The sequence below is a fragment of the Cucurbita pepo genome, chromosome 3 (genome assembly GCF_057944985.1).
Source record: "Cucurbita pepo subsp. pepo isolate OVF chromosome 3, ASM5794498v1, whole genome shotgun sequence".
In the NCBI taxonomy this organism is placed as follows: Eukaryota; Viridiplantae; Streptophyta; class Magnoliopsida; order Cucurbitales; family Cucurbitaceae; genus Cucurbita; species Cucurbita pepo.
In genome coordinates this window covers 3,458,701-3,479,765 of record NC_141800.1, presented here as the reverse complement: position 1 = coordinate 3,479,765, position 21,065 = coordinate 3,458,701, and the positions used below count along the sequence as shown (strand labels likewise).

The 21,065-nt window shown below is 37.3% G+C and overlaps 4 protein-coding genes across 4 annotated transcripts; 2 read left to right on the top strand and 2 right to left on the bottom strand.

The window, feature by feature from the left end:
- The first annotated feature begins 170 nt into the window (after positions 1 to 170).
- On the top strand, positions 171 to 7,069 carry LOC111791908 (peptidyl serine alpha-galactosyltransferase). Its single transcript, XM_023673421.2, has 9 exons — positions 171 to 326; positions 465 to 882; positions 2,205 to 2,375; positions 3,328 to 3,571; positions 3,713 to 3,913; positions 4,030 to 4,568; positions 5,419 to 5,583; positions 5,670 to 5,913; positions 6,030 to 7,069. Exons 2-9 carry the CDS (start codon positions 581 to 583, stop codon positions 6,705 to 6,707), a joined length of 2,544 nt encoding a protein of 847 aa, XP_023529189.2. The 5' UTR covers positions 171 to 326; positions 465 to 580; the 3' UTR covers positions 6,708 to 7,069.
- Positions 7,070 to 7,178: 109 nt separating this feature from the next.
- On the bottom strand, positions 7,179 to 9,174 carry LOC111791909 (S-adenosyl-L-methionine-dependent methyltransferases superfamily protein). Its single transcript, XM_023673422.2, has 2 exons — positions 8,594 to 9,174; positions 7,179 to 7,541 (listed from the first exon to the last, which is right to left on the bottom strand). Exons 1-2 carry the CDS (start codon positions 9,143 to 9,145, stop codon positions 7,218 to 7,220), a joined length of 876 nt encoding a protein of 291 aa, XP_023529190.2. The 5' UTR covers positions 9,146 to 9,174; the 3' UTR covers positions 7,179 to 7,217.
- Positions 9,175 to 10,262: 1,088 nt separating this feature from the next.
- Positions 10,263 to 12,953, top strand: LOC111791907 (proteasome subunit beta type-7-A). Its single transcript, XM_023673420.2, has 9 exons — positions 10,263 to 10,381; positions 10,951 to 11,113; positions 11,548 to 11,689; positions 11,779 to 11,875; positions 11,968 to 12,037; positions 12,114 to 12,218; positions 12,312 to 12,410; positions 12,493 to 12,580; positions 12,683 to 12,953. Exons 2-9 carry the CDS (start codon positions 10,970 to 10,972, stop codon positions 12,757 to 12,759), a joined length of 822 nt encoding a protein of 273 aa, XP_023529188.2. The 5' UTR covers positions 10,263 to 10,381; positions 10,951 to 10,969; the 3' UTR covers positions 12,760 to 12,953.
- Positions 12,954 to 13,468: 515 nt separating this feature from the next.
- On the bottom strand, positions 13,469 to 18,138 carry LOC111785643 (E3 ubiquitin-protein ligase RGLG1). Its single transcript, XM_087122010.1, has 11 exons — positions 17,755 to 18,138; positions 16,672 to 17,346; positions 15,889 to 16,114; positions 15,687 to 15,800; positions 15,489 to 15,586; positions 15,005 to 15,084; positions 14,821 to 14,926; positions 14,575 to 14,702; positions 14,297 to 14,474; positions 13,688 to 13,744; positions 13,469 to 13,607 (listed from the first exon to the last, which is right to left on the bottom strand). Exons 2-11 carry the CDS (start codon positions 16,960 to 16,962, stop codon positions 13,527 to 13,529), a joined length of 1,359 nt encoding a protein of 452 aa, XP_086978136.1. The 5' UTR covers positions 16,963 to 17,346; positions 17,755 to 18,138; the 3' UTR covers positions 13,469 to 13,526.
- Positions 18,139 to 21,065: the final 2,927 nt, after the last annotated feature.

Genomic DNA, 21,065 nt, shown 5'->3' with positions numbered 1-21,065 from the left:
GAACCTGTTGTAGAGGATAACCAAGAATGGTTCTTGGTGGGTGAAATGTAAATATTATGTAATTATCATATAAAAAATTGAAATTGCTGTAATTAACGTAATTACTTGATTAATTAAATAATTATTCATTTTTAATTAATTCCATCCACTAAAAATTAGAAGGTTTAAAGGATTGTGGGATCAAATTTAGAAGGAAAAGATAGAAGATGAACTCTACGGTATATTTTTCGCACACTGATTACCGCAGAAGAGGAGCAGCGCTTCATGAAAATGGAGGATGGATTTGGAGAAGCCATTCCCAACGGCTCCATGTTCTGATCAGAGCGGTAAATTTCAACCCTGAGCTTCTAGGTTTTGATACAATTTTGTTGTGAATTATTTTATTAGCATCCAATTGATTGTTATTTTAAGCTAATTTTCTATCTAACATGGCCCCACATCACTCCCTCTCCTCCATGTCGAAGAAAACAAAAAAAGAGTAAGAGAAATGGAGGTTTGACCTGTGGCTGCGATCCAGGAAATGCAACCCAGATCTCTTGAACAAATACCCATTTGAAATCTGGCCTCGAGTTGAGCCAAAATGAGGGGATTTTTGGTGTTTGTGGCGGTTTGTTTGATGGGGTTTGTGGCCGGCGGGCGGAGTATTAACTCCGACATGGCGGCGCCAAGGCGGATTCATACTCTGTTCTCGGTGGAGTGTCAGAATTACTTCGATTGGCAAACTGTTGGGTTGATGCATAGCTTCAAGAAGTCGAAGCAACCGGGGCCGATCACCCGTTTGCTTAGTTGCACCGATGAGGAGAAGAAGAATTATAGAGGGATGGATTTGGCTCCCACTTTTGAGGTTCCATCCATGAGTAGGCACCCCAAAACTGGCGACTGGTGAGAGTTTCTTCTTCTTTTTCCTTTCATTTCCTGAACTTTTTGGAGTTCAGGATTTGGGTTTTGTGTTGATTTTGGTGTGCTTCTGGTTACTGATTTGATTGTTATCTTCCTTAGCTTTGTTTGATTTTAGTTCTGAAATTGGTCTGTTTGATTAGATTGATCAGTATGTATGCAGTTTTTTCTTCTCTTCTTTTCATAAGATTGGTTGACCTGTTGGATTAGGAGCACAGAATGATGGTATTGTGCTTGGCATGTGTTCTCTATCTATAACTGTTTGATGCTAACTGGCTGCTTCGAGTTTAGCTAATTTAGCAATTGATAATGGTGAAGCCGGTGGAAAGGATTCATGTTTAGAAAATATATCTTACGGACTGTGGCAAGATGTGATATTCATGTTTCTAAGATTATGTTGTGCAATCATCAATGGTGTAGAAATGTAGAAGGGAGTGGTTGTCGGAGGAGATGGTGTGATAAAACCCGAACCAGATAAGAGGGACGTGACTAAATGGGAGAAACTTGAAAGAGTCGATTACTGAAAGTTGGGGAAAGGGGGTCCGGGGTGGGAACGATTTTCATTTTGACCTCTTCAATCTTAATGCCGCAAGGAATGACGTTGTAGCTCTTGCAGAAGTAATAACAATCAAAGCCGTAGGTGGGTATCCAAATAAAGGGGAGCACCTTGCTATCATGAAGATGCCAGGTGTTACCATAGTAGCTACATGAATCAAAGTGGATACTGGAGTGTAGTATAGGGATGGATTTCATGGCCGACGTCTAACTAGCACTAATACTCTGACATGAAAAGAGTTCTCCGCAAAGCATTTTTCTTTCATCCTCAAGAGGATAGGACCAGTTTTCTTATATCACTGCAACTCCAAAGAATGTATACTTCAGCCAACATTCAAGAATATGGATAATTTAGCTGCACAAAGAAGAGTCTTTGTGCAGGTTGCATGCTCGAGGGGCATCAGGATTCCATTGGATTATACATTCCTCTCTCAAGAAACTTGATTGAATATCGCATCGTTGAACAGAGTAGATGTTTTCTGTTGATACTTAATATTAGAGTAGAATAAAATACGTTTTCGTTTTTGTTTTTGTCGAACTTGATGCTTTGTGGAAGTTTCATTCATCACTCATCAAAGTACCCATTAGATCTTTAATCTGTTCTTCTCATTTCTGCTTTTTATGTTTTGGAAAACGCTCGCTTATTATATTTCTTCCGACTTCATGCTCTTTATTTTCTCTTTTTCCTCCTCTTGGAACATCTACACATGAAAAGAAAAGGATATAAGAAGAAAACATTACTTGTTTTGCAGGTATCCTGCAATAAATAAGCCTGCAGGGGTTGTCCACTGGCTTAAGCATAGTAAAGAGGCAGAGAATGTTGATTGGGTTGTGATTCTGGATGCAGACATGATCATAAGAGGCCCAATAATACCTTGGGAACTTGGTGCTGAGAAGGGCAGACCTGTTGCAGCATATTATGGGTTACAACACTCTTCTCTTTTCTCCCTCTTCACTCCCTTGTGGCATTGAAGCTTATTATTCTCCTTAAACTGAGACTTTAACAAAGTTACTTGGATAGATGCTTTTGGCTTTCTGCAGTGATAAAAAATGGTTAAAATATATTTTTTTTGACGCTTGAACGTTTATTTTGATCCCTATACTGTTAACTGTCAAGTGTTGTGTTTTAATCTCTCGAGTTTCAAATGTTATAACTTAAATCTCTAAACATGGTATAAATGTGAGATCCCACATCGGTTGGGGAGGAGAATGAAGCATTTTTTTATAAGAGTGTGGAAACCCTCCCTAGCATATGCGTTTTAAAAACCTTGAGGGGAAGCCCAGAAGGGAAAGCCCAAAGAGGACAATATTTGCTAGTAGTGGGCTTGAGCTGTTACAAATGGTATCAGAGTCAAACACTGGGCGATGTATCAGTGAAGAGGTTGAGCCCTGAAGGGGGGTTGATGCGAGGTGGTGTGCCAGTAAGGATGCTGGGCCCCGAAGGGGGGTGGATTTGGGGGTCCCACATCGTTTGGAGAAAGGAACGAGTGCCAATGAGGACGTTGGGTCCCGAAGGGGGGTGGATTATGAGATCTGAGATCCCACATTGATTGGGGAGGAGAACGAAACATTCTTTATAAGAGTGTGGAAACCTCTCCCTAGTAGGACACGTTTTAAAAATCTTGAGGGGAAGCTCGAAAGGAAAAGTCCAAAGAGGACAATATCTGCTAGCGGTGAGTTTAGGCGTTATAATAAAAATCTGTTTTAATCTTGCTCATAAATTTTCTATTTATCATTTAGTAGAAATCTTAGATTTCGATACTGTCAACTCTTGTGGATGAATGTTTGAAAGTTTAGGTACCAAAATAAGCACAAAAGTTTCTTTTTCTTAATGTTGTTGTGACTATTCAAATGATGTATAATTATTTCTTTCAGATACTTGGTTGGATGTGACAACATTCTTGCTCAATTGCACACCAAGCACCCAGAGCTCTGTGACAAAGTTGGTGGCCTGTTAGCCATGCATATAGATGATCTTCGAGTATTTGCACCAATGTGGCTTTCGAAGACTGAAGAAGTGCGTGAAGATAGAGATCACTGGGCGACCAATATAACTGGTGATATCTATGGCAAAGGGTGGATAAGCGAGATGTATGGTTACTCATTCGGAGCTGCGGAAGTAAGCTTTATTTTTCCTCTCACCGTGCCAAACGACAATATGAACTTGTTTCATATCGCACCTTGTTTATTGGCTGCTCGAGATACTTCCGTTGTTCTCTAGATTTATGTTTTGCTAATGCGACTTCTTTGCCCAAACCAGGTCGGTCTCCGGCACAAAATTAACGACAATTTGATGATATACCCGGGTTATATTCCTCGTCCCGACATTGAGCCTATACTTCTTCACTATGGGTTGCCATTTAGTGTGGGAAATTGGTCCTTTAGTAAATTATATCACCATGAAGATGATATTGTCTATGACTGTAACCGCCTTTTCCCCGAGCCTCCGTATCCTCGAGAGGTATGTGTCCAAATGAATAGTTCCTTGGATATTTTGCATTGTTTTTATGCTTTGAATTTGTTGTAATTCTGGTTTGTAAGTTTTTATTTGTTGCTAAGAAGTTGAACTTTGTGCAGATACAACAAATGGAATCCGATTCAAATAAGAAGCGGGGGCTACTTATAAATATAGAGTGTATCAACCTGTTGAACGAGGGCCTATTGTTGCAACATAAACGAAACGGATGCCCGAAGCCACAGTGGTCAAAATATTTAAGTTTTTTAAAGAGTAAAACTTTTGCTGACTTAACTAAACCCAAGTATCCAACCCCTGCTACTTTAGTAATGAAGGAAGATCATGTTCCGAAACAACCGGTGAAGGAAGATCGTGTTCAGAAACAACCAGTAAAGGAAGAACTTGTTCAGAAACAACCAGTGCTTGATGAACTGCAGGAACCATATCCAAAAATCCACACCCTTTTCTCGACGGAGTGCAGTAGTTATTTCGATTGGCAAACTGTAGGCCTTATGCATAGTTTCCGCCTGAGCGGCCAGCCTGGGAACATTACACGACTTCTCAGCTGTACCGACGAGGATTTGAAAAAATACAAAGGTCACAATTTGGCTCCAACTCATTATGTTCCTTCCATGAGCCGACATCCTCTGACCGGCGACTGGTAATCACTTTTCTGTCCTCACTGCATGCGCCTGCCCTTCTTTTGCTCATCACTTGGCCTCTTTGATCGTTTTTTGGTTCATTTCATCATGTACTTCCCAATTTTATCTGGTATCACATATTATTTTGAAAAGGATAAAATCTTTCTCTGCATCATCATATGGATGTAAAGCAAGAAACCATCTTTTAATTTCTCTACCTGAGATCGAATGTGAGATCCCATGTTGATTGGGGAGGAGAACGGAACACCCTTATAAGGGTGTGGAAACCTCTCCCTAGCATGCGCGTTTAAAAAACCTTGAGGGTAAGCCCGAAAGGGAAAGCCCAAAGAGGACAGTATCTACTAGAGGTGGGCTTGGGCCATTACAAATGGTATTAGAGATATACACTGGGCGATGCGCCAGCGAGGAGGCTGAGTCCCGAAGGGGGTGAACATGAGCGATGTGCTAGCAAGAACACTAGCCCCAAAGGGGGGTGGATTTAGTGGGGGTCCCACATCGATTGGAGAAAGGAACGAGTGCCAGCAAGGACGCTGGGCCCTGAAGGGGGGTGGATTGTGAGATCCCATATCGGTTGGGGAGGAGAACGAAACACCCTTTATAAGGGTGTGGAAACCTCTCCCTGGCATACGCATTTTAAAAACCTTGAGAGTAAGCTCGAAAGAGAAAGTCCAAAGAAGACAGTATTTGCTAAAGGCGGGCTTAGGCCGTTACATCTAATGTGATATATATTTACCCTTAAGACTGAAAATCTTCCAATCTCTTCCCAATCTTGCTTGCGAAGACCCAACAAGAAAAGTTATAATAATGGCAGAGGAAGACTAAATCTCGTATCCTTCTGTTCTGTCTTAGGTATCCGGCAATAAATAAGCCAGCCGCAGTGCTTCATTGGCTCAATCATGTGAACACTGATGCAGAATTTATAGTTATTCTTGATGCTGATATGATCATGAGAGGACCAATTACGCCTTGGGAATTCAAAGCAGCTCGTGGACGTCCCGTTTCAACTCCATACGAGTAAGAAGTTAATCTGATATTTGAAAACTCGGTTGCTCCTTTTAGTAGGAAGTTTTTTTGACTCGGTTTACATACGTGTTTGGTAGTTACCTTATTGGCTGTGACAATGTGCTTGCGAAACTCCATACAAGCCATCCCGAAGCTTGTGACAAGGTTGGCGGTGTTATTATCATGCACATAGATGATCTCAGGAAATTTGCCATGCTATGGCTCCACAAAACTGAGGAGGTCCGAGCCGATCGAGCTCATTATGCAACAAACATCACAGGAGATATATACGAATCTGGCTGGATCAGTGAGATGTATGGCTACTCGTTCGGTGCTGCCGAGGTACTTGGTTATGGCGGAGCAAGTATTCTTTTTCTTAATCTTACTTTGGTCACGAACTTTCATACTGGAACAAACATAACAAAACTGAAAATATTTCTTTTTTCGTGTACGAACAGTTGCAATTACGGCATATTCGAAACACGGAGATACTGATATACCCAGGATATTATCCTGATCCTGGAGTTCATTACAGAGTTTTTCACTATGGACTTGAATTTAAAGTTGGGAATTGGAGCTTTGGCAAGGCAAATTGGAGGGACACTGATTTGGTCAACACATGCTGGGCCCAATTTCCAGCTCCACCAGATGCTTCAACACTTGATCAAACTGATAAGAATGCTTTTGCAAGGGACTTGCTTAGCATAGAGTGTATAAGAACACTCAATGAAGCTCTGTATCTGCATCATAAGAAGAGTAACTGCTCAGATCCTAGCTCATTGACCAACTCGAACGCGGAAAATGAAAGTGAAGCTGGGGTTTCGAGGAAAATCGGCAAGCTTGATGAAAGCTATACTGGAAAAGGCGACCATTTATCAACAGAGAGTTCTCAGGAATCATCGGAGGAGGTGAAAGAGGACGCGATGTTTAGTTCTTTGAGGTTATGGATTATTTCTATTTGGGTGATTTCTGGTTTGCTGTTCTTGGTACTGATCATATCGAAGTTTTCGGGTCGGAAAGTGAAAGTGGTGAGAGGAAAACATCAGAGGATGAAAAGAAGAACTGCTTCCTATTCAGGTTTCATGGATCGAAACGGGCAGGAGAAGTATGTCCGAGATCTCGATGCCTCCTTGTAATATTTTCCTGCAAAGTGAATTCAGAAGTTTTGTTGTAGACACAACAGACAATTGCAAAGCAACCTGTAAAACAACTCCTCGTGCTGAATGGGCGTGGCGTGCTCTTGATCCCCGACGTTCATCGTCTGTTAGCTTCGACAGATTTTTCGAAAGTTAATCAGGAAAAGGACTTCAAAGGGGGCTTGAATCTTGGATGGATTTGTTCTTTTCTTCACATATCAAGGACATTTTGACAAAAGATGAGATCTGTATTTTTTTAGCCTTTTCAACAAGAACAAGAAAAGAACCAGGGAAATGGTTGTCATGAACGCTTCATTCAACATTTGAGACGATAATAAACGATAACTCTAGTTAATAATAAATTATTTTCTCATGATTATATTAGAGAACTTTGTTTAAGAACGGTTTTGTTTAGGTTATTTATTTAAGTTGACAGAAAGGAAGACGTCTACTCCGAAACGGACACGAGAGTTGAACTAATAAAGTTACATATTTCCGAGATCAAGTAGTTTAATTTGTATATACAGGCTTGAAGTTCTTGTGAGCCAAGACTGCATAGAAAGGGTCTGAGCCAGAAAACAAGCCTAGCAGCCTCAGAATCCAGCTGAACGGTGAGTTATCTTCTGCAGTGCCGCTTGAAGCAGGCATCTTTCTTATAATCTCTGGTTGTGTAAATCCTTCAACGCATTGGAAATATTGGACTACTAATTGTACTCTACTGTATGCAGACCCTTCTCTCCATGCACTCACAGCTTTCTCATAGAACATTCTGTTGCTAAAGCTAATGATGAACACTCCTCCTGGCCTTAGCACCCTGAACACCTCGGCGAACACCTGCAGTGATACTCATTGGTTAGCCTTTCCATTTTCATCAATATTTATAGCTTTGTTTATGTTAGTTTGAATGTTATAGTTATCTTGGATTGCCTGCTAATATTGGCCATGATGCATCTATTCCCTCATCTTGGGGGGCTCTGAAGTGCTAAATCAAGTTGTGTAAAGACACGGGGTTAGAACTTTTTCGAGAAGTAGAAAGAATCTTAGGATGGGTTTGATTCTCCGAGCTCAAAAGATACTGTAACGGTCCAAGCCCATCGCTAGCAGATATTGTCCTATTTGGGCTCGCGTTTGCTAGGAAATGCCCAAAGAGGACAATATCTGCTAACAGTGGGTTTGGGCTGTTACAAATGGTATTAGAGTCAAGCACTGGGCGGTGTGCTAGCGAGGATGTTAAACCCGAAAGGGGAGTGGACACCTGGTGGTGTGTCAACGAGGACGTTGGACCCGAAAGGGGGTAGATTTTGAGATCCCACATTGGTTGGAGAGGGGAATGGAGCATTCTTTATAAGGGAGGGAAACCTCTCCGTAGCAGACGTGTTTTAAAAACCTTGAGAGGAAGTCTGAAAAGGAAAGCCCAAAGAGGACAATATCGGTTAGTAGTGAGCTTGGGCCATTGCAAATGGGTATCAGAGTCAAATATCGAGCGGTGTGTCAGCAAGGATGCTGAGCTTCGAAGGGGGATGGACACCAGATAGTGTGCCAATGAGGATGCTGGGCTACGAAGGGGGGTGAAAACCGGACGGTGTGCCAGCGAGGATGCTGGGTTCTGAAGGGGGGGGGATTGTGAAATATTACATCAGCTAGAGAGACATTCTTTATAAGAGTGTGAAAACCTCTCCCTAGCAGACACGTTTTAAAAACTTTGAGGGGAAGTCCGAAAGAGAAACTCTAAAGAAGACAATATCTGCTAGCGGTGGGCTTGGACCGTTACAGATACAGATTTCGGGCGTAATTTATGGACATAATTTGATGCATAGAACTGCTCCTTGCAACTGCATAATGGAAACAATGTACAGAACACATGATCAATAAGACTTAAAAGCAACCTTCTCAGGCTGTTGAAGATACTGCACACTAACAGTGCACACAACTGCATCAATACTGCAACTCTCCAACTCAAGCTTCTGATCTTCATTAAGATCCTTCACAAAGAAGTAATCAAGTTGGGAGTTCTTAGCAAGCTCCTGAGCATTTAACCCATGTCCAACCACTCGTTTATACTCGACTTCTTTAGGGAGATGGCTAACCCAAGAGCTCATCAAGTCGAGGACTTCGATACCCGGATGCAGCCTTTCCCGATACAAATTGGTTAAACTGGAAATGAAGCCATTGTCGACATGAGTAACAAATCGTGGAAAAGCATAGAATTCTCGATCCGGGTATGCATTAAGCTTAATTCTTCCTTGTGAGGTAAGAACCTGGCGTCTGATATTGCCTGCAGCTGCTGTGGGTTCTTGTCTTGTTTGGCTGTTTTCTTGCAGATTGGCAATGGTTTTTCGCCACCGCCGCTGCAGCTGCCGGGGCGGCTGTGCTTTTCCTGAGATTGAACCAGGACTGGGAAGAAGCCATGGCTGGGTGGTTATGTCAATGGCTAGCATCAAGGAACTGTGCTTGAACTAACCAGGCTTTGGGACTTGGATTCAGAGATAAGTTGTTTTCATTTGTGGCCATTTTCTACTTTCATTATTGGTTGGCCCAATGGCTTTCTCCTACCAGACAAGATAAAAGATATTTTCTGTTCCAACTTTTTTTTTTTCTTTTTTCTTTTTTTGCAAAATATTTTGTTTTCCTTCCTATTTTATTGCATTTTATTTTGTCCTAAAATTATGTGAAAAATCTACCTTTTCTCTCTCCACGTATATATATTAACTAAATTAATAAAAATAACCATATACTTTGTAGTTTGTCTTAAAAATACCCATAACTTTCAAACGTTTTAATAGTACCTTCAAATAAGAAATATTTCTACCGTTAATTTTGGATGGAAACAGTTAATAAAATTTAAAAAATATCATTATTTTTTTTAATATTAAAACTTTGCATAGATCAAAATACTACTAAATAAAATTTCAGGGGTTAAAATAACGAGTTTAAAAATCGGGGTTAGAATGTTACTTAAATGTAATTTTTTTCTTGTTTTTTTTTTTTTTAATATATAAGAGAAATTACATATAAAATTGTTTAACCTAAATATAATAGCAAATTTAGCACAAAATAAAAATATTTATGAATATGACAATTTTAACCTCGTTCCAAATATTTAAATAAAATATTTGAAAAGTCCAAAAAAACCCTTAAAATATTTATAGTAAGAGTAATAGACGCTTATGTATTCACTAATAGATGTAAAAAAAAAATATTTATAAATTAATTTGTCCAATAATAAATTATTTATAATATTATTAAATACGCCGTGGCATAAAACAAACAAAATGCGCCTGTAGAACTTTCAGGCCCAATATTAATTATGCAAACAAACAAATGGGCCTGTAGAATTTTCAGCCCAATATTAATTATGCAAACAAACAAAAATGGGCCTGTAGAACTTTCAGGCCCAATATTAATTATGCAAACAAACAAAATGGGCCTGTAGAACTTTCAGGCCCAATATTAATTATGCTAAGTTTCTGGCCCATACTTGAAGTTCAATTTCATCCCCCAAAATCTTTTTTTTTTTTTTTTTTTTTTTTTTATATTCTTTTAAAATGTCTTTTCCTTCTCTGCAAGTTATTTGCTTTTTAGACAAAGAAACGAGGAGTGGAGGTAATTCGCTCAAGTCTCACTCGAACTCTCGCTGCTCCCCAAGTTGGATCCTCCATTTTCCTCGTTTTCAGGTTTGATTTTAACAAATCTGAATCTTCCAGTTCTTCTGTTCTTCGTGTTCAACCATTTGATGTTGCCATTTTAATCTGCCCGCTCCTGGCGAAATTGGAATTTGTGATACTGCTTCTTTCGATAATTTTCTTAGTTTTTTGTTAGATCATCAAATGAAGTAATGACAAACGTTCGACATGTACATTTTTTGGTATTTTATTGCTTGAAAGACTCGGGATGGAATGTAAGTGTTAGGAAATGGGGATTTTTTTTCCGTTCTACTTTTCCATGTTTGATTTCTGGGGGATATTCATTCTTCGTGATTATAGGTTGGGAATGTATCGCGACTCTTTAGTCTTGGTTGAGGTTCCGAGATTTCACTCATGAAGTTTGTTTCATTTATGTCATCTTGAATTTCTTGGTGTAGCGAAGCGACCCGTTAATTTGGTTCAACGTTAGGAACAATGATCTAGTTGGATTCTTGGAAGTATATTGTAACAAGTTGTGGGGTTGATTGATTTTTATTTTCCACTTTTTTCTGTTGATTTTCGCGCGGAAGCCAGTTCGATATTTTGTTTCAACTTTGCAGGTGCACTTGAAATTTAGCTATGTCTAGCACTGCAGTTGATGCCCCTCCCAAGGGTGGCTTTAATTTTGATCTCTGCAGAAGAAATGATATGCTTGCAAAGAAAGGTCTCAAATATCCGTCTTACCTTAAGACTGGAACTACCATTGTGGGTTTAATCTTCGAGGTAATCGGCTACTCTTGTAACATAGATCAATCTTATTATTTTTCAGTTGTTTTTTGGAGCCAAATGTTGTTCTTCCAGACAATAACTTTATCGAGAAATTTTTTTATTAGTCTCCCAATATCTCCTAATGCATATACATCAAAGTGTTGCAGATATTCTTTGTATGAAGAAATTTTTAAATGGGGAAACGTCTTAGTGGTACTAAAATTGCTATCTTCTGGTTGTGTTGTCTGAAGCATTTAAGCATTCACTTTGTTGATAAAGTTCACATCATTTTTAAGAAGATGACTGAATTGAGTAGTCTGGTCCAGTTACTTAGCTAATGTAATGCGTATCACTACACGTTTTCTTCTTTTCAATTATGTTATAATACACCGAAGTTTCTTTTGTAAATTCGAATAAATGTTTTGTTTAATCTTCCTGAGTTGCTTCAGGATGGTGTTATTCTTGGGGCAGATACTCGTGCTACTGAAGGCCCTATTGTTGCTGACAAGAACTGTGAGAAAATTCATTATATGGCACCAAACATATATTGTTGTGGAGCAGGAACAGCTGCTGATACAGAGGCAGTAACAGGTAGTTGGTGGTATCTTGCTTCTGCTACTTAGTTTTGTCAATATTGTTTCTCGAACACAACTAATTCTACTATTCTTGCATTTTTTAAGACATGGTTAGCTCCCAATTGCAATTGCATCGTTACCACACCGGTCGAGAATCAAGGGTTGTTACCGCTCTGACCCTTCTCAAGAAACACCTTTTTGGGTATAGCCTTTGTTTTGTCTACTTGGATTCTTTCCATATCTCTCATCTATTTGAAGCATGAAATTTAAGTCTCCCCATCCCTTTTGTCCTAGTTATCGAGGCTACGTTTCAGCCGCTTTGGTGCTTGGTGGAGTCGATGTTACTGGACCTCATTTACATACCGTGAGTTTTGTTCTGAAAAACAAACGATTTTGGGTTGCATAACATGCCATCTTTTAATGCTATACTTCATCTGCAGATCTATCCTCACGGATCCACCGACACCTTGCCATATGCTACAATGGGATCAGGTTCTCTAGCTGCAATGTCTGTTTTTGAATCGAAGTACAAAGAAGGCCTGACTGTAAGTTCATGTGCTTATATAGATACAGCTAAATTTGAACAACTTGGTGTATCTTACCATGGTGATTGGTGAGCTTTTATTTCCTTGTTGTAGAGGGATGAAGGGATTCGGCTGGTAACCGAGGCGATATGTTCTGGGATATTTAACGATTTGGGGAGTGGAAGTAACGTCGATGTTTGTGTTATTACCAAGGTTCGTGTTCGTAATGTACCTCGATCTCTGTGAAGATAATAAAGGAAAATATGCATCTAAAAAGTATGTCGATGACTCACAGGGCCAAAAGGATTATATGAGAAACCACCTGTTGCCAAATCCTCGTACGTATGTCAGTTCAAAAGGCTATTCCTTCCCCAAAAAAACGGGTTAGTCATTTGTTTACTCATAGCTTTCATGTCTTGTTTCTCTTTCCACATCCCTTACACCCCCATTGCTCGACCGATGACTCGTGCTTTCTTGAACTACAGAGGTTCTGCTGACAAAGATTACGCCATTGAAGGAAAAAGTCGAGGTAATCGAAGGAGGCGATGCTATGGAGGAGTGAGAACGACGAAAGCACAGGTTCGGGATCGATGGGGAATTTCAAAGCTTTTTTTTTCTCTTTTCTCAAGTGGATATTACTAGAAAATTCAGTTTGGCCTTGAGTTCATGTGAATGACTTGATTTAAACTTGTAGAGCATTTTGGATTGGAAAAATCAGGTTGGTTGAGTCGGTAATCGATCATAGTTTAAATTTCATTTTAATTCTTAAATTTGTAGAGCATTTTTGTCACGAAACTTTTAAAATATTCTATTTTAATACCTCAAAATATTAAAATACAATTACTTATCCATCTTAAACAACAAATGCAAAACCCTGAGAGGATAAATTTACCTTATTTTTCATTGATAAAATAACTTGCCAAAAAGTACACAAAAATATCATTACATTACATTACATGACATAACATATTTTTCTATGTGCAAAGACAATGGATAAATAAATTTAAGAAAGAAAAGAATGAATTCCAGTGGCCAAATTTCATTTACAACACCTCCTCCTCCTCTGACCATGGCTACTGGAACCAAGAAGACTCAAACCATCAAACTTTGATAAAAGCATCATTCAGTAACAAAAGGTATGAATAGAATTGTTTGTCTACATTTTCACATCTATAGGGCCAAGCAATTGTTCGATATCGAGGCGTTATGCCTGTGCATCATATCACAAACTTGCATGATGATTGTTTCGACGAGTATGACTCGTTGAGATTTGATCAGTAGAGCTTTAACCGTGTGTGGATTGCACTCCGGCTACTCGTCGAGATTTGATCAGTAGAGCTTTAACCGTGTGTGGATTGCACTCCGGCAGAACGGGCATATTTGAAGATCCTGTCCGCATTCGCCACAAGTCTGCGATTGACGAGCACATTTGTTAGGGTAAAGAACTCAAATTTTAGTAATACTTGTAAACTTGAAGCACAGAAGATTACCTGATGTCCACAACCAAATGCCAAGTCCTTTGGGTTACTAAGGCAAATGCCGCATAACTGTGAGCAGAAAAACTAGCGGTTGGTATTGAGATGAGAACTCTTAAAGTAAAAATGAAAATGGATATGGTAGCGTTCTTAATCAAAATCTTAGTGATATGGAGCCACCCCGAGATAATGACCAAGGTTTTTAAAACGTGTCTGCTAATGGACATGGTAGCGTTCTTAATCAAAATCTTAGTGATATGGAGCCACCCCGAGATAATGACCAACAATACAAGAATCGGTAGAACTATGCTTATAATCTATGTAACAGCTCAAGTCCACCGCTAGCAGATACTGCCCTCTTTAAGTTTTCCCTTCCGAGCTTCCTCTCAAGGTTTTTAAAACGTGTCTGCTAAGGAGAGGTTTCCACACCCTTATAAAGAATGTGTCGTTCCCCTCTCCAACTGATGTGAGATCTCACCGTTTACATAAAATAAAATGTTTTTAAGCACTTCATATCGTTCTAAAAATCATCCAAGACTCACTAGGACAAATAAAACTAGTTGCAACAGTCAGAGTTAGAGAGCGGTAGTCAAACAAATCCACATCACAGCACACAAAAATTACCTTGTCATCGTAGGACGAAAGATCGATCGAACGAACAGTTTCGATTGAATTATTATCCCCAGGATATGGAGGCACGCTGGGCTGAAAATTAAAGGATTGAGGAGGTCTTGGTCTGCTGAAAGATGCTGCAACAGGTGGAGGAAGTGGAATCCTCTTTGGAGCATTGCCTTTCCGAGTCCTGGGATAAGAACGAATAAAATGATTGTGACAATAAAGATGATGATTCCCTTTTGAAAAAATTTCCTACTAAAATAACATATGGAATAAACGCTTCTTACCCCAGTAGATTAAGCTCCAAGGTGGCTTTATATTGAGAAGGAATCTCCATCAGAGCTGCAAGTGCAAATTCTGTCTCCTTCCGGGACTGGGGAACATTCTTTGACATGATTGCAGTAAAATTCACAAACTAAAGGGAGATGGGAACCAAAAAGAAAAAGGGTCTCTTAAATTTGCAGTTATATAAGATAAGCAAAGCAAGCAGATTTTAGATAACAAAAGGCAAGTAAGGGCATGCCTCTGCTTACCTGAAAATTATCGAAGGCACGGGCGGGGATATTATCGTCGAATTCTTTCATTGTATCCCACGGTCCATCCCCAACACCAACTAAAACGATTGAAAGGGGGAAATTGCTGAAATGAAAGCATATAAAATTATGAGAATCTGTACAGAATGTTAAATTTAATAAGGTATTTAAATCTTATACCCACCTTGCTGCCACAATGGCATCAACTGTTTTCTGCTCTTGTGGACTTAGCCTCCCGTGCTCAGTGTCCACACTTCTAGTCACCTGAGATATTTCTCATTTCAGAAAAAGATAAAGGAACAGAAGAACAGATATCTTGCAATACTCGCACGTGAATTCTCAATCAAGTTTCAAAAAAAAAAAAAAAATCCGGTTAAAACGCCATTCAGTCCTTTGGAATTTGTCCCTTTGATAAATTTGGGAAAGATAATCCTTTTCTTATTTTATTTTACCGAATTCGATAAAGATTAACTTCAAACAAACAATAAGGACTAGTTTTAAGAACTATGGAAAGTATAGGTGCAAAATTTAAAGTACAAGGATTAAAAGAATGTTTAATCCTTTTTTCTTTCATTCATGAGAAACATTTTAAGAAAACTCAGCTTGTTCTAAAAACGAAAAAAAGAAACAGATTCCACCAAGTTTTTTCCTTTGAACTGTATTAGTACCTGCCCATCAGCAATTATCAACAGAACGTGATATTGGCCACCACTCAGCTCCACAATTGTCGTTGCCATCTCAATAACAGGGGCAAATGATGTTGGTCCTGTTATAGAATAACAAATAACCTCGTAAGAACCATTACATGTATGTGAGAAAGAATTTGATAAAATATAAAGCATGAAGAAGTAAATTTATTGTAGAACCTGCAAGACGTAGATGGGGAACGATTTCCCTATAACGATTCAACACGTCCTCAAATCCATTACAAAATCTCCCTTCTGGATAGAAACTAAAGACCTCTTGATCGTGTGTAGATGCTGCAAATTACACAAGACATTTGTAATATGAGGCATGGAAATTTGAAACAGAACAATACAGCCCACGGAGGACAATTTAAGTAATTACCATCTCCAAATCCAAGACACGGAATCAAGTTATCGTCATCAAAAGCAGACATCGTTTTCCCGACAATGGATATGGCTTGTTCATAAGGATTGGGACCATTACTGATGTCATGAAGGCTTCGTTTGTTAAATGATCTTGCACCTGTCCATTCATTGCTCTTTGTGAAATCAATTCCAATAATGAGATTGGATGACTCGAGCCCAGCACGGGCAAGAGCTCCTGTTACCTGTAGAAAACAAGTTTCACCTTATTTATAGTTTGCAGAATGTAAATATGAAAATGCATACGACCAAGTTCTTATATTTTATCCTTAATAAAGTTGCATCAAGTGAAGAACATATCCTTCTAAAAACAAAACATAACGAAAACCAACTGTAAACAATGCCTATCAACCGATTAACATTCTGTTCTTCCAACCACAGAACGCTGAACCAAATGCTGTTTCTTTCTTAGAGAATCAAGGTTATAGATGCATGCACGAAACTGGAAATAACATTCCTAAGCAAGAAATTATTTGTTTTCATTCACTCTCCGCACAAAATTTAAGGTTAAATTCAAAGTTTTAGTCCCTAAATTTTCATGTTTGTGTTAGATAGGTCCTTCAACTTTAAAATTGAAAGCTCAAGGGCTTATTAACATAAAACCGAAAGTTTAGAGATTTATTAGGCACGCAGGTACTTATTAAACACGTTTGAAAATTCAAAGGCCTGATCAAACTTGTAAATTAACAAAGTTTAACATCGGAAAACAATTTCCCATTAGGAACATTCCATTCTATCTTACCTCCTCGAAGGACTTGTAATCATCAGCAATTCTCGAGTATCGTCTGTCGAACTTCTTTCTATTATCAGCAGCAGCACCACCATGGTAGTTTTCAGGAGGAGGGTAACACTGCGGTGAGGAAAATGATTGCTGTGGCACATAACTCTGACTTTGCTGACCATATGGGGGTCGAGCGTATGTTTCCTGAGCATAAGGGGTTTGAGTATATGGGGATTGAGCATATGCATCACTCCATGACGATGATGAAACGGACGGAACTGATGGTTCCTCCCTTGAATTTGCAGCCCCCATCAATTTCAGACTCTATCAAATTCTTCCAAATCTTAAGAACCTCTTCTTGTCTAATGACCAAAGAAAAACGATGAAATCAGATTCTCTTCCAAATCTTAAGAACCTCTTCTTGTCTAATGAACAAAGAAAAACGATGAAATCAGCCAAAATTAATCAAAATCCTCAGCTACAAGGCAGATACCAGTATATCCAAAAGGGTATAATCCAAGTCCAACTGGCCAAAGAGCATAAATTATTCTCTCACAAATGAAGTTTTAAAGGAGATCAAAATACGTAGCTTTGTAATTCCATTACGCCACGCCTCTTCACCGACTAAGGAAAAGAAAAACAGAAAAAACGAGGTATGAAAACCAGGAACGTTCAAACACAAGAGATTGCCGCCGCCTGTCAAAAATGGAAAAAGAAAAGGCCAAAGAACGGAAATGATATATAAAAGCAATTTTTCCTGGGGAAAAAAATTACGTATATGAAAAGAGATGAACATGCAATTAAACAACACGATTTGATTTGACAAACTCCCTTAAATCTTTTCAACTTCAACGTTCAAAACATTCAACCATTAACAACTTCCAATCCTCAGCGCCAAAGAAAATAAGTTGAAAATTTCAAACTCACGAGTCACACACCCCAACGCCAATCAGTTCAAATCTACAGAATCATGAAACAACCAAACGCCATTAAAAAGACCAGCAATCCTAGACAAATTCATCCTAAGATTCTTCACCCTATTTCCTAGAACGCAATGAAAAAGTAAAAAAGAATCTCGAAAAGGAACGAAAACGAAATCCGTACCATCGTCTCGGTTTCTCAAATTGCTTCCCCTATCCGCGATTGATGGCAAAATCCACTTCACTTCAAAGAAGGAACGCACAACGAAGATAATAAAATCAAATCCTTCTGCAAGAAAAGAGAAAAGGAGAAATGGAAAGTGGAACGGATTTTTGACTTCCAGTTCCAACGGGAATCTTGAATTTGTTAATCTGGTAAAACGATTCCTCGATTAGGCATTAAAGCAGAGTTCCGTAACAAAGCAATGTCGAATCATTGCTTGAAATTAGTGGGATTCGAAGACTTCCGCGATCGAAAAAGAAAAACAATCATGGAATTCAATCAGTTCGCCATTGAACAAACGACGGGATCTTCCCGGTTGTTCTTTCTAATAAAAAAATAAATAAAAAAATAAATAAAGAATCTTCATTAGTAGTCACTTTCATGTCAATTATAAACGTAACCGCACGTCTCTTATTAAATTAATAAACACAATGTCAGGTCTTATCAAATATTTTATGATCAGATTTTTTTATTATTATTTTTTTTTTATATTTTATTACTTTAAATCTTTAATAACTATTTCCCCAAAATTCTAATAAATTTTGTTTGGAAATAAATAAATAAAATTTAAGGATTTTTTTTTATAATTTAAATTTTTTACTTGATTATGAATTTACGACATCATTAATAAATGCATTATTTGAATTTCCATCGTCTTATCTTGCATTTATTATTATTATTATTATTATTGATATTAGTCAACTGTTAGCAGATATTGTCTTCTTTGTACTTTTTCTTTTTGGGTTTTTCCTCGTTGGAAAGGTTTCTACACCCTTACAGACGTGTTTTGTTCTCCTCCCGAACTAATGTGGGATATAACATAAATAATTTTCATTTCGTCTCTAAATTTCACGAAATTAAATTTCTAAATTTACATTTGAATTTAAATTTATATTTAGTTAAAATAAATTTAATTAGAAAAGAATTAAAATTGCATTAGTAGTAATAATGTAAATTTTGTAATTAGGCCAATAATGCATTAAATCCAGCTGGGCATAGAGCTGTATGACACGTGGAAATGGATATGTTATACTTTGCCAACGAAGCAAAAGGTTGCGTGGATTGCTTCCCATACTTCACAGACAAGCAAAATCCCATCCCCCAAGTTTGGTTTTCCTTTTTTTTTTTTTAATTTCATTATCTTATAATATAAAGTATCATTTTCAAAATTATTATTTTAAAAAGTTAATATTAGGTCTTAATTATTGAAAAATTACTATTTGACTTCTTTACTTGCTAATAAAACGAGTCATTATCGCCCTTAATTTACTAAGAATTCGAGTTGGGATTGCTTCGTACGATATACGATCTTACAAGCTACATTATCTTTAAAGAGTTTATTATCGGTTATACTTAAGGGTTAAGACTTTCGAGACCAAATAGACATCCATCTCAAATTTCATGAACCATTGTGTTCTGTCCAAATAATAAGTATTATCATTAGGGGTGCACACGGGTTCGTCAGCTTAGTGATTCGAACGACTCGAATAGAGTTCACAACTCAACTCAACTCTCTATTTCCAGGTTCAGTATGGTCGGATTGTTAGTTTATTATCTAAAACAAATACTATTTATCCACCGTACATATTACATGAATAACTAGAATCTCATAAATTTCAAATATCAAACATTTACAAGTCAAATCTCACTAATATCGGATCGGTTACAATCGTTAAATATTCTTAATTTTTTTAAGAGTATGGTACCTACTTTTGGGTCGATTAGGTTGACCCAACCAAAAAAACTATAAACGTGCATACCAAATTTATTTTTCTTTTCAGCTTTTCAAAAATTCAACTTATCTCAAATTGAAAAATGAAAAAAAATATAACCCAACTCAACCTTTATGGTTTAGATTGGTAGTCTCGGTTAGTCGAGTTATCAGCTCATATAAACACTCCTAATCGTTATTTATTTTACTATAAAAGCAGGCATAACATTGTATAAGAACTCATTAAAGTAAGGCATTGAGTAAAATTGTCGAAACTTAATAGATAATATGAATATTATTCACATTTAATGTCTGTCACGTCAGCCTTAGTTAAAAATGATATGTGGTTCAATAACATAAGAATTTTCTTATCGCTAAATACCATTTTAGTCCTTACTTTTATTTAAAATAAAAAATAAAATAAAATAAATCCTTATTATCGACTAAATCCATCCGTCTACACTGCATAGATTACCTTCAACCTTCAAATAGATCGAAGTCTATTAAAAATTTAAGGTTATTTTTTAAAACACAAAAAATTAAATGATATTTTTAAAATAAAACAAAAAAATAAGGGTATTTTTTAGATTTTTTTTCGAAAGTTCAAGAATATAATTGTATTTAAAACTATTTTTATTAATTTAATTTTTATATATAATATATATATATATATTTTTTTAATATTTTGAAAAGCCATTCATTTTAAATTTTCCCATTAGTTTTTCTTTAATATGAAATAGAATGCAAAATCAATTTTGGTGAAAGCTTATTTTTCAAAGATTTATTATAAAAGAAAATAAAAGGTCAGCTTTGTTGATTAATTAATTCGTCAATTATTGAAAATATGGTATAAAAATTTAGGTAGTTCACCTAAGTAGAATAAGTCGTATTAAATTTGTACTTCTCATTTGTTTGGAGAAAGACATCGAGACTTATAATATTACTTTCTATGAAACTCAAAAACATTATTCAATAATATTAATTTTTTATATTAGTTTAACTATTTAATATACTTTTTGTTATTAGATTAAGTAATTTATACTTGTTTTATTATTTTTATCGGTTAATTTATTTAATTTCCTTAGGTACTTTTTGGTTATAGTCCACTAATTTATTCCCTTACCATAAATTAAATTTAAAATTGGTAAAACAAACCCAAAATTTTGTTATCAAATATTAATTATTTAAAATTTCAAACATTAAACTTTTATATATTCTCCGTTCAGCCATAATTAATAAGTATTCTTTTCCCTTGGGTCGCAAGTTCAAATCCTCAATACTTCCTCTACTATTTAACAACTTCAGGCCATTAAGCACGAGCCTCCAAGACAAGGGAGCGGGCACTATTAACCAAGTCAAGCCTACTACTATTCAACAACTTCGGGCCCATTAAGCACGAGCCTCCAAGACAAGGGAGCGGCATTATTAACCAAGTCAAGCCTACTACTATTTAACAACTTCGGGCCAATTAAGCACGAGCCTCCAAGACAAGGGAGCGAGCACTATTAACCAAGTCAAAGCCTACTACTATTCAACAACTTCAGGCCAATTAAGCACGAGC

Bases quoted from the DNA above. Each gene is read 5' to 3' on its own strand.
- LOC111791908 (XM_023673421.2), top strand. From the start codon at position 581: ATGAGGGGATTTTTGGTGTTTGTGGCGGTTTGTTTGATGGGGTTTGTG. The intron at 2,376-3,327 runs GTTACAACACTC...TATTTCTTTCAG, and splicing joins CCTGTTGCAGCATATTATGG to ATACTTGGTTGGATGTGACA. The intron at 5,914-6,029 runs GTACTTGGTTAT...GTGTACGAACAG, and splicing joins ACTCGTTCGGTGCTGCCGAG to TTGCAATTACGGCATATTCG.
- LOC111791909 (XM_023673422.2), bottom strand. From the start codon at position 9,145: ATGCTAGCCATTGACATAACCACCCAGCCATGGCTTCTTCCCAGTCCT. The intron at 7,542-8,593 runs GTTGCTTTTAAG...GTATCACTGCAG, and splicing joins ATCTTCAACAGCCTGAGAAG to GTGTTCGCCGAGGTGTTCAG.
- LOC111791907 (XM_023673420.2), top strand. From the start codon at position 10,970: ATGTCTAGCACTGCAGTTGATGCCCCTCCCAAGGGTGGCTTTAATTTT. The intron at 12,219-12,311 runs GTAAGTTCATGT...TCCTTGTTGTAG, and splicing joins AGTACAAAGAAGGCCTGACT to AGGGATGAAGGGATTCGGCT. The intron at 12,411-12,492 runs GTTCGTGTTCGT...GATGACTCACAG, and splicing joins ATGTTTGTGTTATTACCAAG to GGCCAAAAGGATTATATGAG.
- LOC111785643 (XM_087122010.1), bottom strand. From the start codon at position 16,962: ATGGGGGCTGCAAATTCAAGGGAGGAACCATCAGTTCCGTCCGTTTCA. The intron at 16,115-16,671 runs GTAAGATAGAAT...TGTTTTCTACAG, and splicing joins ATTACAAGTCCTTCGAGGAG to GTAACAGGAGCTCTTGCCCG. The intron at 15,801-15,888 runs GTAATTACTTAA...TGTAATTTGCAG, and splicing joins GTGTCTTGGATTTGGAGATG to CATCTACACACGATCAAGAG.